Genomic DNA, 16,171 nt, shown 5'->3' on the forward strand with positions numbered 1-16,171 from the left:
TTTGCAGCTGCTTCAGTTAGTGGCAGAATTGCCACACTTAATTAGGATCATTAACTGAGGACTACCTATATGACTTCCCAGCTGTCACTGCAGTGGTGGGTTGCTACCGGTTTGCCCCGAAACCCCAATAGCTATGGGTTTTGAAACCCGCCCCTGTGTCACTGTAATTGATTAATGGAAATTAATCTAAGAAAGGTGGCCTAAGGAAGAGATTGAATTTCCCATTTCCCAGAATCACTCGGAATAAAAGCTTAGTCAGGGTGCTCTTCTGTCTATGATTTTATTAAGAGTTATTTCCAATAGGCCTGTATTGGAAGATTGGGAGACCAAAAAAGGCACAACTCACAGTAAAGAAACAATGGAGATCATCTAACCTATCCTACAGAGCGAATGCCGGATAAACAAATAGCACGGGGAACCCAGCTGGACTGGTCAGGGAGTCCTTGCAGGTTTGGCAGAAAAGAGAGAAAAACAAGAGCATGCTAAAAGGGGGAGGAGGGGTGTTTACCCACCGGAGCTTCGACCATCACAATGCAAAGCAAGCGGAATCTGCTGTTTGTGTCTCCGCACTTGGCCCGTAGCCCCTGCCACAAACCCCTTTCAGGGTCGAGGATTCTGGAGCATGAAACCAGATGCCACGCAACGCACTGGAGCAGCTGCATTGCTCTCCATCGCCACTCACTCTCCTTGGTAGGAAACAAAGGGGGGGGGGGCAGTCATCACTGCCAATGGGGAACAGGGGGCTCTACAGGAGCCTCAGCTGCAGCTGGGGAGGGGCGCACTGGGTCAACTCCAATGCAGGACACGGGGGGGGGGGGTATCTGCACTTGTCTTGCTCTTGCTGCTAAGCAAGGAAGTTATGTTTTAATAAGAATTCTTGCCTTTTCCTACTAGAGTCGTTTTAATTCTTTCCCCCATCCTCGAAATGTCACCATCTGTTCCCAGAGATGCACTGCCACCCGCCAGAAAGCCTCCGAGTTAAACCCAAATCTTTTAAGCAGGAGTGGGAACAGTAACGTGTTTGAGCAGATCCTCTTAGCCACACAATAATTCTCTGTGTTGTAGTTCTCTGCGTTTTGGAGGAGAGAGGATTACTCGGAACCCGCGTGCCTCAGAGGAGAGGGAGGACTAGTGGGACACAGCCGGATCCCAAAGGACTTGGCCTGGCCGGCCAGGGACATTCCAGCCCCGCTTTAATTCTGCCTCCTGTGCCCAGGAACCGCCAACTTCCTGAAAAGCCCTCTCGGCTCAACACAAAAGCCACAGAGGCCCTGCCAAGGGAGACCCCTTCGGCCACAGCAGAACAGGCTTGCTTATTGCACTTTAAGGCAAGAAACGAATCGGCTGGCAAGGAATGGGGAAGAGCATGGGGGGGGGAGCCTCTGTCCTTCCCAAAGGCCACTCTAACCTCCCCTCCGACATTGCTACGGAGGGGGAGGCAGAGATCCAGGGACCGAATCCCCCCACTGTGGTGGATGTTCTCTCCCCCTTGCTCATCTGATTGTCTGAAGGGGAGTCCAGCGCCAGGGCTGGGCTTGGGGACCTCCTCCAAAAGCACAAGCCCCAATTCAAGCAACCCTGGAAAAGAGGAGCTGAATGTGGTTTGGTCAGATGAGTGAGACCCTCCCCACTCTCAGAGTGGAGAGGGGCTTCCATTGTTGTTCCTGAACTCCAGGACGCACAGCCCCAAAGAAGCAGCAGCGGTGGCCTCAGGACAGGGCGGGGTAAGGAGAGGAGACCACAAGGTGATTGGGGAAACCGTGTGCCAGCAGCCACACTTGCGCCAAGGGTGCCAGAGATGCACCCAAGACAAGAATATTCTTTACAGAGAAAAAAGGCTTCCGGATCCCAGCATTTGTGGCGCTCAGTGCTGAGCTCCCGGCTCCACAAGTGCAGCGCCATCCCAGAATTCGGAAGAGGGGAAACAAAGATAGGGGCCGAGGAACTCTTAAATCACCACATCACAAAACTACTTCAACAAAACCTGCCACTTGGAAATCAAAGAGTCACATGAGAACTGGTGTGTGCCCCTCCCTGGGGAAAGGGGGTGGTCACAGAAGCAGCTGTCCTGAAGGGCCACCTCTTCCCCGGACACCATGGCCCGGGCGCTCAGGACCAAAGGATTTGCTCACTAGATTAAGGGCAACTAGAATTAGCAAGGGGGGCAGAAGTTGCCGGCCAACTGGAGGAAGAGGGCTTGAATGTCCAGAGACGGTCCGCTGGTCAAGAGGGTGGAGTTCCTTGGCCTTCCCGGAGACACTCTAGCAAACTAGAGGGAGAGAGAAGGCATGAGAGTGAACCAGGGGCTGAAAGGCTGGCTGAGTGGCACTGCCAAGCAGCTGTGGGTTTGGGCTGCTGCTGCTTGAAACATCTTGGACCCTGCCTGGAAAAGGCTCTGCCTGGTTCTGACTCTCTGCCAGCCCTCAGGCCCCACTCAGCTTATGGCCTCCCCCCCCCCCCCCAGCAGCAGACCCCCATCTGGAGTCCCTGTAAAATTATTTTTCAAAATCCTGGGTCCAATTCGATGAGGGAGACAGCTCCCCCCACCCCCCTGGTGCAGCTCCTCTTTCTGAACCTGGGAGCGAGTGCAGGGCACCACTGGCCACATACCGTGTGGTCAAGGAATCCATGCTACTCGTCTGAAGCCGACATGCCTTTCAGAGGGTCTCTCTCTCTCATCTGCGGCAGAGAAAAGGCCGTTCACCTCCAGTCCTTGGAAAGGTGAGTGAGACCGAAAGAAAACCAGGTCCAGGTGGGAAGCCCCACCTCAGGCCCGTCCCTGAAGCGCTCACCTCATCCAGCTGCCTCTTTGTCTCGTCCTCCATCCTACGAATGTCCTCCATTGTCAGGTCAACCCATTTATCAAGCCAGCAGAACAGCTGCCGGTGGAAATTCGTAAAAAGCCGCCTCTCTTGCTGCAAGAAAGTGGGAAAAACCCCTGAAGCTGAAAAGCCTGGCTGGAAGTCCCTGCACAGCCACACACAGCAAGGGGGGCTGCACTCCCAAAGGGCCCAGGCGCACTGCAGCCCCTGCACAAATGCCGCCGGGGAACTGCCGGTAGCTTCTGCCACAAACTGCTCACCTTCTGGATAAAGTTCTCAATTTTGTTTTGCAGACCCCACCACTTGAATTTGACTGTGACCAGCTTGTAAGCACACATGTATGGGCATTCGGCCTGCTTGCCCAGCTCCTTCTGAAAAGACAAAAGGCCACCGGCCACCATTCAGGACGGCCGCCCTCTCGAGATCTGCCCGGGCTGTCCGGGGGGCAGTCTTGGGAGACCCCTTTGGCCATCTCCCCTCCAGCTCTAGTTCTGCTCAGCCCCCAACACACTCGGAGGGAGGTCCCAGAGCCACCCCAAGCAAGCAAGAGGCGCTCCCTACCTTCCAGTTGGGGCCCAGAGGGCCACGGCCAGTCTTGACCGATTTAAATTTTGCTGGGTCTTCTTCTGGCTTGTAGTCCTGCGTTGGACAAGAGAGGAACCGGAAGATTATGGAAAGGGAAGAGACAACCCCCCCCCCCCGAAGCTTTTTTCTTCTTCCAGGCTCTGAGGAACCTCTAAGGAGGGATCGCTCCCCACCCTCCTTCCCTGCACTTGCCTGGGTGGGCCTTCTCCCTTCCTTCCTGCCTCTCCTCCTCTCTGCCCTCCAGCCTGGTGGGGCTGCAGGCTCCATGCCAGTAAAGCCATGTGAACTGGGACAGAGGCCTTCCAATCCCCCACTTTAGCTCCACAGAAGGCAACCCCCCACCCACCTGGATTTCAAGCCAGCATGCCCTTCTCAACTCCAGTCTTGCCATTGCAGGCGAGTGGCCTCCAAGGGCACCTCAGAGATTCCAGCCAGGTGGCTCCTGAGTGGCCATCCTCCCCGTCGATCTGTCCGCCCCCATCCCCTCGCTGCCGCCCTACCCTGGAAAGCACATGGCTCCGGTCCCCAATGTCTATATAAACGGCCTCCACGTTCTTCCACTCCTCAGGATCCAGTTTATGGACCTGCAGGAACAAGGAGGGGCAGGTTTCAGTCTACATCTAGGGCTCTCCTCTGCTGCAGCTTTCAGGATATCCCTGAAAGTGAATTTATTGGGGGGGGGAGAAGCAATTGCAAAGGAATTCCTCAAGAAAAACATACAAGAACAAACTGCTATCAAAAGTGATGGGAGTCAACATTTTAAAAAGAGCAGCTGGGTGTCATCTGGCCCCCTTCCTCCTTGCAAAGCAAAAAGCGGGGGAGGAGGGGAGGACTTGAAAGCCCATCAGAACAGTGAACTCATCAGCCAGGTGGGGCAAGGTGGAATATGGGAGTAGACAACCTGTTCCCCTCCTCCATCTCCTGTTCCTGCCAGAAAAGTCCCCAGGGAGGGTCCCCCGTGTAGTTGCAACCAAAAGACAGACCACCCCCCAAGTCCCTGCCCAGCACTTACATTCTCCTGCATGCCCGTATCTGCTTTGTGCCAGGTTTCAATTTTGATCAGGAAGTCATCCTTCATGTACTCATTCTACCGAGGAGAAAGTTCTCTCAGCTGGGAAGGAGAGGCCAGGCCTGCAACCACCTCTAGATGCCCAGGGTCTCTCTCTTGTCTCTCCCTTTGGAGAGCACTTGTGGGGGGGAGCATCCCTCTGGCTTGAGAGCAGAAATGCTGCAGAAGCCTTGCTCTGGACCCCCGGCAAAGGACTGGCTGAAGCCCCAGGGTGAGAACAGGGCTGCCAGGCAGGCACACCCGGGGGTGGGGGGAGGTGTCTCTTCCAGCTCTAAGAGAGGAGTTCAACTGGGGGCTGCAGAGCTGGGAAGGTGCAGCTGGCAGAGGACTGGCAGGGTCTAGGGGATCCAAGAGCCTGGAGGAAAGTGAAGAGCAGGGACAGGAAAGTCTTGGCCAAGCCACGGAAGGAAAATAGGATGAATAAAAAAAAAACTGGAAGGCTTCCCATTCTTGCCTCACAAGCCATCCGAGGGGATCAAAATGACCTTCCCCGGAAACTGCCCATCCCCCACAGCATCCTAAATAAGTCAAGAAGCCAATGCTGGATCCGGCCTCCTTAAAACAATTTTCGTCCCGTCTCCAACCTTCGCTTTGTAGCGAAGGTTGTTGAGGCCATGGTGGCCTACCAACTTCCACAATTCCTGGAGGAAACAGATTACCTAGACCCGTACCAATCGGGTTTCAGGCACGGTTGCAGCAGGGAAACGGCATTGGTCGCCCTGGTGAATGATCTCTGGCGGGCCCAGGATGGGGGTTGTTCCTCCATTCTGGTGCTACTTGACCTCTCAGCGGCTTTTGATACCATCGACCATGGTATCCTACTGCGACGGCTCCGGGGGTTGGGAGCGGGGGGCACTGTTTTACAGTGGTTCTCCTCCTACCTCTCGGGCCGTACGCAGTTTGTTTGGGCGGGGGGTCAGAGATCCTCTCCGAGACCCCTCACTTGTGGGGTACCACAGGGGTCGGTTCTCTCTCCCCTGCTCTTTAACATCTACATGAAGCCGCTGGGTGAGATCATTCGTAGTTTCAGGGTGAGGTATCATCAGTACACTGATGATACCCAATTGTACATCTCCACCCCGGATCAACCCAGGGATGCCCTTTCCATGATGTCTAAGTGCCTGGAGGCAGTACGGGTCTGGATGGGTAGAAACAGGCTCAGACTCCAAGACCGAGTGGCTGTGGATCCCGGCATCTCCTGATCTAGTCACCCTGTCACTTTTGATGGGAGGGGAGTTGCTTACTCCCTTTGAAACGGCTCGCAAACTTGGCGTCCTCCTTGATTCACGGCTGTCCTTGGTGGATCATCTAACGGCCGTGACAAGGGGGGCTTTTGCACAGGTTCACCTAGTGCGCCAGTTGCGGCCTTTCCTAGACAGGGATGCCCTCCGCACAGTCACTCAAGCTCTCATCTCTCGGTTGGATTATTGCAACGCTCTCTACATGGGGCTGCCCTTGGGGTACACCCGGAGGCTCCAGCTGGTCCAGAATGCGGCCACGCGGGTTGTTACAGGAGCTTCCCATTACTCCAGTGCAACACCTCCTGCGCGAGCTGCACTGGCTGCCAGTGGCCTTCCGGATCCACTTCAAGGTGCTGGTACTTATCTATAAAGCCCTTCATGGCATGGGCCCGAGGTACTTGCAGGACCACCTCCTACCGGCCTCCCACCGCCCTGTGCGTTTTCATAGAGCTGCCCTCCTCTGGGTGCCGTCGGCCAGACAATGTCGGCTGGCGACCCCCAGGATGAGGGCGTTCTCTGTGGCCGCACCGACCCTCTGGAATGGGTTACCCACCGAGCTCCGGACGGCTCCCAATCTCCGCACTTTCCGCGCTGGCCTGAAGTCATGGCTTTTTCAGCAAATTCCCTGACCGACTATGAGGCTTTTAATTTTGGGGATTTTAAATTCGAATTGGTTTTTAGTATTTTATTGTTGTGGTTTTTATTGTGTGAGCCACCCCGAGTCCTACGGGAGAAGGGCGGCATATAAATTTTAATAATAAATAAATAATAAGTCACCAAGAGTTACCTCAGATAGTGAGATGGGCTGACTGATAAGTAAAATTTTTTTGTGAAAGCTCTCTAGACCTCGGTTCTGGGTCCTCCAGACAGTGAAAGGGAGCTTCCTGCCTTACCCAGACTATGAAAATGATCCAGTACTGCCGGCTGTGCGCCCGAGGCCAGCATGTCCCTGGCAGTCCAGCCACTTACCCAACAGGGGCTGGAAGCTCTACTTACTGTTATAACTGTTCCAAAACCGAGACATGGAAAGAAAAACAGAGCTTTAATCAGGGATGCAGCCACAGCTCCCGGCCTGCTCCCCCCACCAGCAACACTGATCAGCGGGAAGGGCCCAGCCTAGCCAGAGTCCCCGCCTCATCCTATGCAGCAGGGAGTTCTGCCGCTTGCCCCCCCACCCAGCTTGAGCACCCCATGGAGTGGGGGGCTGCCAGGGACTGCCTCGCACAAAGATGCCTATTTTAAGGTCAGCTTCCACCAGCCCCACACAGGGTAGGCACAACCGAGGTCCTACCCACCGGGTTGGCAGTGCGCTATCCAATGCCGCCCACCCCCACCCCGTCTCCACCTGCCATGCTCTGGTTGCTGCCTGGGAGCCCAGCCCCATGGCCCCCTTTCAGGTTTGGATTCATTTCCCCCCCTTGAGAAAATTGGCAACACCAGCAGAGCTTTTCTCTCCAGCAGGTAAGCAGTCCCCCCCCACCACTCCGGGGAAAAGCCTGGCCCTCCCCACAGCCCTGGCCCTCCCTCCCTCCCTCCTAACTCATGGGTAACTCAACCCAGGTAACCCAACCCAGGGCTGCGCTGGGCAGTAATTGGATGCCCTGGCGCCAGGCTCCATGATTGAGGGGAAGGTGGCAGCTCCTGTAACTGGCTGCCACCCCCCGCCCCCCGCTTCTCGCAGGAGAGGACCCCGGTCATAGCAGCAGCAGCAGCAAGCCCACCCCTCACATTCAGAGCTCAGACACAGCAGCCACATAGGGGCCCCACCTCCCAGGAGGTGCAGGCAGCCTGGACATCTCAAAGGCTGAGGACACCCCACAAAGCACGGGCGGAGGCCAAACTTCCAGTGAGCAGCAGGGCAGCAGCTTCCAAGCAGACCCAAGTCCTCCCAGCCCTGGACACAGCCTCCATCCTCTGCAGTAGCTCCTGGTGAAAGGTGGCCTGTAGTTTGCTAATCCAGGAGGTCAGCCCTCCTAGACTCGCCCTGTGCTGAAGACCCAGCTCCCACTGTCCAGACCACGGGGCCTCAAGCAGCTGAAGCAAGCCAGGCAGTGCGGAGGAGGAAAGGCCAGGGCAGGGGCAGAGCCGAGCCACAACAGCAGATTAGCTGTGCATGGAAGGATCTCTGGGGCAGTGAGGCCACCGGCTCAAAGGGCTGAGCTGAGGGGCTCCTGCAGGACAGCCGAGCCCAGACCCAATAGCTGCTTCTGGGCTGCCCAGCAGCCATAGGCCGGTTGCTGTTCTGGGAAGGGGGGTAGAGAACGGCCAGGCTTCCCCCGAAATGGTGCCGTGCCGCTGGCAGAGGTTTTCCTCCCTCCCTGAGTAGGCAGAAGAGCGGCTGAGCCTGAGCTGTGGAAATTCTCTGAAGTAGCTCAAAGCATCGAACAGCTGCCCAGAGCAAACCCACCTAGGACACCACTCTAACACCCGTCCCACCTCCCACCGGAGGAAAGGGCTGGCATCCCCAAGCCCCCTGGGAAAGCCACCCAAAGTCCAGCAAGACAGCGGCAGTCGCCCTGGCAGAACTCACCGGTCCGGCAGAAAGGGTAGGCATTCCAGGCCTTCTCATGAATGTCCAGGGCACCCTCAGGGGCCAACATCCTTACAAAGGGAGGGACTTTGCTGCAGGACAAAGGAGAGGTCAAAGCTCACCCAGGCCTCCCAGCAGAAGGTCCCGACGGGATCCACCTGCTCTTCTTCCTGCTGCCAGCGACTGTGGTGGTTAGGGTTCAAGATTAAGCAAGGTTTCCAGAAGCAGAGGGGTTTTTCCCCAGCTCCTCCCCAACAGTCAGGCACCCGGATGCCACCCTGCCTTCCCTCTGCCTGTCCCAATGTCACCGGACCAAAAAGGTTTCCTAGGGACAGAAGGCACCAAACCCCTTCACCCTTGACTATAAACCGGCAGGTTGTCTCCGTAGGAACAGGAAGAGAAGCTGGGACCTGTCAGTGTCAGAGGTGGGCAGGACTAGCAGTCACCGCTTGAGAGGTTTGCTCGAAGCCGAGGAAAGGCCTGGGGGGAATCCCTTAGAACAAAGCCTCCGCTCCCAACGGGAGAAAGTATCTGCAGCTCAGGGCTGACCTGCGGGGTCCTTGGTGCTCTCTGAGCAGGTGTTTTCCTTGCAGGCGTTTCATTACCCAACTAGAGAACATCATCAATGCGGGGGGAAGGAGGGATGCCCGTGCTTGCTCTGCCAGGGTTTTTTTGTTTTTGCTTTTTGAGATGGGTTGATTTCCTCCTTATTCCTTGATTATTGCTTTTTGCCTGATGGTTTGTCTGGTGTGGATTTTTGCTTCTCTGAATGCAGGAGGGGATGGTATTTTTAGTTCCTTCCTGGATTTTTTATTGTCTCTTTTGAATGTTAGGTAAATGGGTTTATCCTGTGAGCATTGATGGCCGATTTGTGTGAATGCCAAGCAGCCAGGAATATCCCAGCTTTTTTTGGATTTGGCTCTTTTTGTATCCCCGGCCTTTTCCTGTGAAGGGGGGAATCCTCCAATGCCACCTACCTCTGCAAGTGGTATATCTTGTGTGTGAATTGCCCTCGCTCCCCATCTCGCTCGTAGGGCTCGTTCACCAGCACTTCCACCCCTTCGCCCCCGCCAGTTTCATTCTTGCTGGCCTCAGCAACAGAGTACAACTGCCCCACCTGGTACTGGAGGAGGAAAAACACAGCAGAATTAGCAGCTTCCAAACAGGAGGGCTGAGCACAGAGCGAGCCAGCAAGCAGGCTGGGAACCTGGTGCTCATGTCCGAGATTTGGGGAGAAGCAAAGCACAAGCGGGGTACTGGGGCAGGATCCTGCAGTTTTGGGCCTGCAAACGACTGCCACGCTGCTGGGGGTGCTGGGAGGTCCGCCTGAGCTGATTCTGCACCCCCTTTGCAGAGCCTTGGCATCCCCAGCCCTGCCCGAGAGTTCCAAGGCCAGCTGGAGGGCATCGGGGCTTAAGGAAGAGCAGATGTTTCCATGGGAACCGCCTGCCCAGCGCATCTCCTCCCCCTCTGCAAGGTACAGTTCAGGCCTGAAGAGGTCAGGCTGCTGGTCACCCCTCCACACACCCCGTTTGTTTTGGCCCCACCAGAACAAGGAGGAGCTTGGGCCCCTCACGGCAATGCCTGACCCTCCGGGGATCCCAAGTGCTGTTTACAGGGGGAGAAGGACTTGCTGCTTCTGCTCTTTGGCCCGCTGTCCCAACAGACCAGCCCCCTTCCCTGCCCTTCCTGCATGGTGGCCTAGCTCCAGAGGGAGAGGCAAGCCGCTCTGGCAAAAGCCCCCTCCTCCCCTACCCATGCCTCAGGAAGACACAGGAGTAGCAGCTGTAGGAGCACAGAGGGCGACTGAGCAGACACTCACACATACACTGTGCCCAGACGAAGCCTAATTCAATGACCAGACCAGCCAATCACTCTTGCAAACCCAGAAGCCTCCTGCATGGTGCGCCCAAGAGACACCTCCAGAGGGGCAGCCTCAGCTCTACATCTGTCAAGAAGGCCAGACCAGGATATCCCCTCTGCCCATAAGGCGTTCCAGCCTGCCTGTAGAACTGCCCTGCTGGCAGGGGCTTCAGAGGCAGGTCCACCTTGGCACCCATCCGTGACAGCCTCAAGCAGAGCAGAGGTGCCAGGGAGCCTCCTCCTCCTCCTGCTGCTGCTGCGGCAGTGGCTTCCACACCCAGGGCGCCTTCCCTTGGAGGAACTCTGGTGGACTTCCTCCAATGGCAGCCAGGAATTATGGACACTGTAGTCAACACATATTTGAAGACTGTGGTTGGGCACTTCAGGGCACAATCTAGAGGACTAGAAGAATGGGAAGGTTTATGTGACGAGAAGCTTGATCCTAGGTGAGTGCACAAACACGGAGGAACGGCAAAGGACGGCTAGACAAGAGCATAAGCGCAGCCCTACGGGATGAGGCCGAGGCCCAGCGTTTCATTTCTCACATACACCTCTCACGGCGGCTCCCTTGGCATTAGGAGGCCTGCTGCTCCAGCCCGCAGTACACAGCCAGACACGTGATAACTCTGTGGCGATGACTGGAAGGGCACTGTCAATCAAAGGGTTACAACACGGAGTTGTAGGGTGGTCTGAGAGGGGACTTGAGAGGTGCAGGTGGAAAGACAGTCAATGTCTCCCCATCAGGGAGACACAATTAGGAACAACTGCAGGACCAGTTGATGGGATACAGAAGGGGACCCACTGAAAAGCTACTTATTTATAAAAGTTGGTTTATTCCTTTGTTTCTATGTTAACTCATGTCCTAATTATGGTATTTCCCCTGCATTCTGCCCAGCTTGGATACCTGATAGACTTGAGCCAAAATCAGAGAAAGGGTTTTAGTGGGGGGAGGCAGAACAAAATAACAGTAAGAAAGAGACTTCCTCAAGGAGGGTGCGTGATCCGGTCCTCCAGGAATTTTCCAACCACTTTTACAGCCATTCCAGTGAGAGGTTATCCCCAGATCATGTGATAATGAATTCCTCAAGTTTACTGGCCACTTCCTTCAACAATCAGTGCTTGAGAAAAAGCAAGAGTCCCAAAAAGGAACAGTAATGCTTTTTTAGGAAGCCAGTTTTGATACAATAAGTGTGTTTCACACAAACTTTCTTGCAATCTTGTTCCTGACTATAAAAAAAGCTCAAGAAAGAAAACAACCAACATAAGAGGTTGTACAATTCTTGCAAAGTGACAGTAACACCCCCCAAATAAAAATTAAATTTGGGCAGAGAGCTGTCATGCAGAAAAGCGATCACACCTCTGAGCCCAAGAAGGCTCACAGGCAAATGGCCCTTTCTACAAGTGTATCAGAACTTCCCCCAAAATTGCTAGGAATTGCTTGAAGAATTCATTTCCCTGTTTCCCCTCCACTCCTAATAGTTCCCCTACTGCATCTAAGGCAGTTCCTTGCCTACGAAGGCAGAAGCTGCCGTGGTTAGTTTTCAAAAGGCCACACAGCAAGCCCTCAAGTTTGGCTAGATGTCTTTAAAAGCGGGGGAGGGGGCAGGGGGGGAGGAAGGAAGGAGGGAGGGAATATTAGTCTCCATTTATTTTTCCTCAGCTTTGGGAATAGCCACAAGTTTGACAAGACGAGGACGAAAAGATTTTGTCAATGGGCTGAGGGCAATCCCCCACCCGTGAAACCGATCAAGTGGTCCATCCCACTGTGTTGTTGCTGCTGCTGCTGCTGCTGCTGCTGCTGCTGGAGGGTGGGGAGGGGGGTTCATACTGTTTTTTTTTTTTAATGTTGTAAGCCAACCGGAGTCATCTGTGTGTGAGTCGGGTGACTATACACCTTGGTTTAGAAAGTAAAATAAAAGCAGACAAGAGAAGAAGGCACAAAAGACCTACCTCCTCCACCGACACAGGCAAAACGACGCGGCTGCAAGAGAGCAGAAGAAACGCAGTTAGGCAGCAGCCTCGCTCGCCGCAAGAGGGGCAACCCGACACCGCCCGGAACGATCCAGAGATCCGCAGCCGAGTTACCATCGCCCCGCTCCCAAGAAGACAATACAGGCTTACTTAGACGCCGCTGCCCTCACTCACCCACCCACCCACCCAGGGAAAGGATTCATGGCGCAAGCCACGGCAGGGCATCTCAGCCCCCCACACACCACCACCACCACCACCACTCCGCGGGGCTCTCCGGGGCCAAGCGGCTCCCAGCGGCAGCGCCCGGGGCGGCGGAGAGGGGGACCTGCACCGACCCACAAGGCCGCCAGCGGGGGACGGACGGACGGGTGGCGGGCGGGGGAGGAGGAAGCTGCTTCAGGCCAGCCCGGTCGGCGCTTCCAAGCTTCGGAGGAGCCCCGCGAGAGGGACGGAGGGGGGCTGGACGGGCGAGCTGCTCCGCGCTGCGGGCCCTTCGCGGAGCCGCCCGCCCGGGCCATGCGAGCCAGCCACCTCCGGCAACACCGCACCGGGACAGAGGATCCCGGGCCCCCCCCCGCCCCACGGAGGTCACGCGGGGGAGCCGGGAGGGGGAGGCCGCCCCACGGAGGCCAAGGAGGGAGCGGCTGGAGCGGGAAGTCCCGGGCGGCCAAGGCCGAGCGGCTTCCGAGCCAATCCCGCCCCGTCACGCAGGAACCGGAGGGGCGCCGCGTCTCCCGGGAAGGCCGGGCCGGCGGCGGGACCTTCAGGGGTCCTTGGCCGGGGAGCCCCGCCTGCCCCGCTTCCCGCCTCGGCGCCCGACTGCGGTCAGGCGGAGGCGGCGCCTGCGGGCCCGGGAAGGGAGCCGCCAGCCCGGCCGAACCCCCCCCCCTCGTTCCGTTTCCCTCCCGCCGCCGCCGCCGCCGCCCGCGGAACTCCCCGCCCGCTCGCTCGCTCTCTCACTATTCTTTGACGAGCACCATGGCGGACGCTGCTCCGCTGGCTCCGGCGCGGCCCCGCCGCCCGTCCGCCCGCCCGTCCGCCCTCCGCTCGGCTGTCCGTCGCCCTGCGGCCCCTCCGTCCCCGGCGCCGCGCTCGGGGTTCCGGCGGGGAAGGGGAGGCGGGCGCACCGGGCGGCGTTCCTCGGCAACAGGCTTGCGTCACCGCGCGGCGTCCGACGCACGGCGTCACGCGCGCGGAAGGGGCGGTGCCGTCCTGGCTCCCCTTAGCCGGCGGCAGGCGGGGGAAGGAAGGGCCGGGCGAGCGCCCCCGCGCGGTGAGCTGGGAAGCGGCGCCCGTGGAGCGCGAAGTGCCGCACTGCCGGCCGAGCGCCCTGCGAGGCGCGGCTTGGAAGCAAACTCTCCAATGCAACCCGATGAGGCGCCGAAGGGAAGCGCGAGGCGGAAGCGAAGCCCGGATTAAAAAGCCACGGAACAGCCCCAAAGGGCGCCTGTCGAGGGTCCCTGCAAGGGGAGGCGCCTCAGAAAAGATCTTGCAGGGGAGGGGGGGGAGTTCGGGGAGGGCCTCATTAGACGGGCCCAAGGCCCGGACAGAAGCCGCTTTGAAGGTCAGAGTCCCGGGAAGGGAAAGTCTATGAAGAAGGGACTCGCGGCGGCGGGGGGTGGGTGGAGGGGGCGACCTGCAAGATCTCCCTGTGGAGTTCGATGTTTTGATCTACCTCGTAAGACTGTCGTCGTGATAGGGATCTGGGTGTCCTTATTGACCACAAGGCAAATATGAGCCAGCATTGCGACAACTGCTAAAAAGTTACCTTGAGCGGCAGAGTTACCTTGGGAATGCAGAGTTCTGACCCCAGGAAGAGCCCTCCCCTTCCCCCTCGGAGATTCTTAGAGTCCTCCTCCGTCCACTTGTGTGTGCTGACGTTCAAAAAGGTGGGCGTCCAGGGGGTGGCTTCAGGATGGAAAGGATGCAGAATACAGAATAACAGAGTGGGAAGGGACCTTGGAGGTCTTCTAGTCCAACCCTCTGGCCAAGCAGGAAACTCTATGCCATATGGCCGTCTGATGTCTTCTTAAAAACCGCCAGATTTTACTGCTTAAAACAGCAGTAACTGCAAGAGGGCCCTAGGAGTCCTAGTGGACTACCACAAGAGCCAGCATTGTGCTGCACCCGCCAAAAAAGCTAATGCAGTCCTAGGCTGCAGCAACAGAGGAAATAGCATCAAGATCATGGGAAGTGTTGATACCGCTTGCGCTGACTCTTGGAATACTGACTCGAGTTCTGGTTACCATGATACAAAAAAGATGTTGAGGCTCTAGAAAGAGTGCAGAGAAGAGCAACAAAGATGTTCGGGGTGGGGGTGGGATTGGAGGCTAAAACATACGATGAATGGTTGCAGGAATTGGGTACTCCTAGAATTAAAGAGAAATTTCCTGGCAGTGAGAACAATTACCGTATGTTTCAGAGTATAAGACACACTTTCCCCCGCCCCCCAAAAGTGGGTGGAAATGTCTGTGCATCTTATACAGCGAATGTTGCTGAAGCCCCGCCCACCCACCATCTCCCACCCTTTGGCCGTTTTTGGCCTCCGTGCATCGCGTTTTCAGCCTCTGCACACTCCCATTTTAGAACAGTTCCAGGCTGCAGGAATCGCCACAGTACATCGCTGCCGATTGCCACCTCTGCGTCTTGCGTTTTTGTCCTCCGCACGTCCCATTTTTGGCCTCCATGCATCATGTTTTTGGCTGGCTCCAGGCAGTGGGGATCGCTACCGCCGCCAATCCCTGCCACCTGGAACCAGCTGAAAACGCGACACACGGAGGCCAAAAACGGGGCATGCGGAGGCTGAAAACGCGATGCGCGGAGGCGTTGATCAACATCAGTGTGCTGTGGCAATCCCAGCAGCCTGGAACGGGTCTGAAACAGAGTGTGCAGAGGCCAAAAACGCAACATGTGGAGGTAAAAAACGCGTCGCGGAGGCGGCAATGGGCTGTGGCAATCCCTGAGGCCAGGAACAGCTGATTGACGGTATTCCAGGAGGCTGATCTAACTGCCAATCAGCTGCTTGTGCAGAATCAGGCTGCAATAACGTGCTGAAGCTGGCCAGGCTGTGTGATGTTTGCTGCAAGGATGTTAGCCAGATGAATACCGATGGATGCTGGCAGGCAGAGGCAGAAAATTTTTTTTCTTGTTTTCCTCCCCAAAAACTAGTGTGTGTCTTATACTTTGGAACGTCTTATACTCCAAAAGATACAGTAATCAGCAGAATGGGTTGCCTTCAGAAGTTGTGTGTGCTTGAACACTGGAAGTTTTTAAGAGACTGGATAGTCTTTTGTCCAGATTGGAATGTTTGAGCAGAGGGCTGGATTAGAAGACCTCCAAGTCCCTTCCAATGGTGTAGTGGTTTGGGTGGTACTCTGGGACCATAGAGATGTTTTGAAGTTTCCCTCAGGCTCAGAGGCCCCCCAAGGTCTCTGGGACAATCCCATTCTCCCAACCTAGAGTGGTAGCTGTGTGAGGAAATAGCAAGGGGCATTGAGGCTGCTGGCCTGAGGTCCCAATGAAAAGCCAGCCCATAAGCCTACCAAAGAAGTCCCCAGACTCACAGACCCATTGGTGGGACCTTAGCAGGCAGGGTTCTCCTCTCCTGGCTTGTCTGGGAAAGCAATTCTGCACAGGGTAAGAAGGTTGGCACAGCCCCCCCTCTCCTCCCTGCAGCACAAGAGCCCATGGCCTGGCCCTGCATGGCTTCCACTCTAGGACTGTAGCAATCTCCATGGGAAAAGCTCTTTAAAAGCCAGGGTGTGAGGGTCTCCCAGAAGAGAAGGCCTTGTGCACCAGGAGGAGGGGGCCAGGCCTTTGGAGGACCACGAGGCTGAGGTTCCAGGTCCAAGTGACCAGAGGCGAGGAGAAACCGGCTTGGCCAATGCAGCCATCCACAAGGGTGGCAGAGGTGGAGGGGGCTACTGTCAAAGTGGCAGGGAAAGCTCTGAGCCTGGAACACCCTCGGCCACCTTCCACCCATCTCAGAAATGGGGTGCTGAGCAGAGACTGGGAGGATTGGGCCCTGCACACGACTTGCAATGGGTTAGCCAGGGCCCGCTGTAGCCATGCTGCCCAGCCTCCTCGCACT

The 16,171-nt window shown here is 56.6% G+C and overlaps 1 protein-coding gene across 1 annotated transcript; it reads right to left on the reverse strand.

Moving 5' to 3' along the window:
* Positions 1-261: 261 nt before the first annotated feature.
* PITPNA (phosphatidylinositol transfer protein alpha) lies at positions 262-13,212 on the reverse strand. Its single transcript, XM_070956523.1, has 12 exons — positions 13,042-13,212; positions 12,061-12,091; positions 9,225-9,370; positions 8,248-8,339; positions 6,714-6,721; positions 4,420-4,494; positions 3,908-3,991; positions 3,384-3,461; positions 3,083-3,193; positions 2,793-2,915; positions 2,611-2,679; positions 262-2,269 (listed from the first exon to the last, which is right to left on the reverse strand). The coding sequence occupies exons 1-11, from the start codon at positions 13,059-13,061 to the stop codon at positions 2,632-2,634; spliced, it is 816 nt and encodes a 271-aa protein (XP_070812624.1). The 5' UTR covers positions 13,062-13,212; the 3' UTR covers positions 262-2,269; positions 2,611-2,631.
* Positions 13,213-16,171: the final 2,959 nt, after the last annotated feature.

The sequence above is a fragment of the Pituophis catenifer genome, unplaced genomic scaffold (assembly GCF_029215685.1).
Source record: "Pituophis catenifer annectens isolate HBS135680 unplaced genomic scaffold, rPitCat1.0.hap2 SCAF_48, whole genome shotgun sequence".
NCBI classification, from domain to species: domain Eukaryota; kingdom Metazoa; phylum Chordata; class Lepidosauria; order Squamata; family Colubridae; genus Pituophis; species Pituophis catenifer.

Excerpts from the sequence above, each read along its gene's own strand:
- PITPNA (XM_070956523.1), bottom strand. The coding sequence starts at position 13,061 with ATGGTGCTCGTCAAAGAATA. Across the intron at positions 3,992-4,419 it reads ATACGGGCATGCAGGAGAAT|GTCCATAAACTGGATCCTGA; the intron begins GTAAGTGCTGGG and ends TTGTTCCTGCAG. Across the intron at positions 3,194-3,383 it reads CTCTGGGCCCCAACTGGAAG|AAGGAGCTGGGCAAGCAGGC; the intron begins GTAGGGAGCGCC and ends TTGTCTTTTCAG.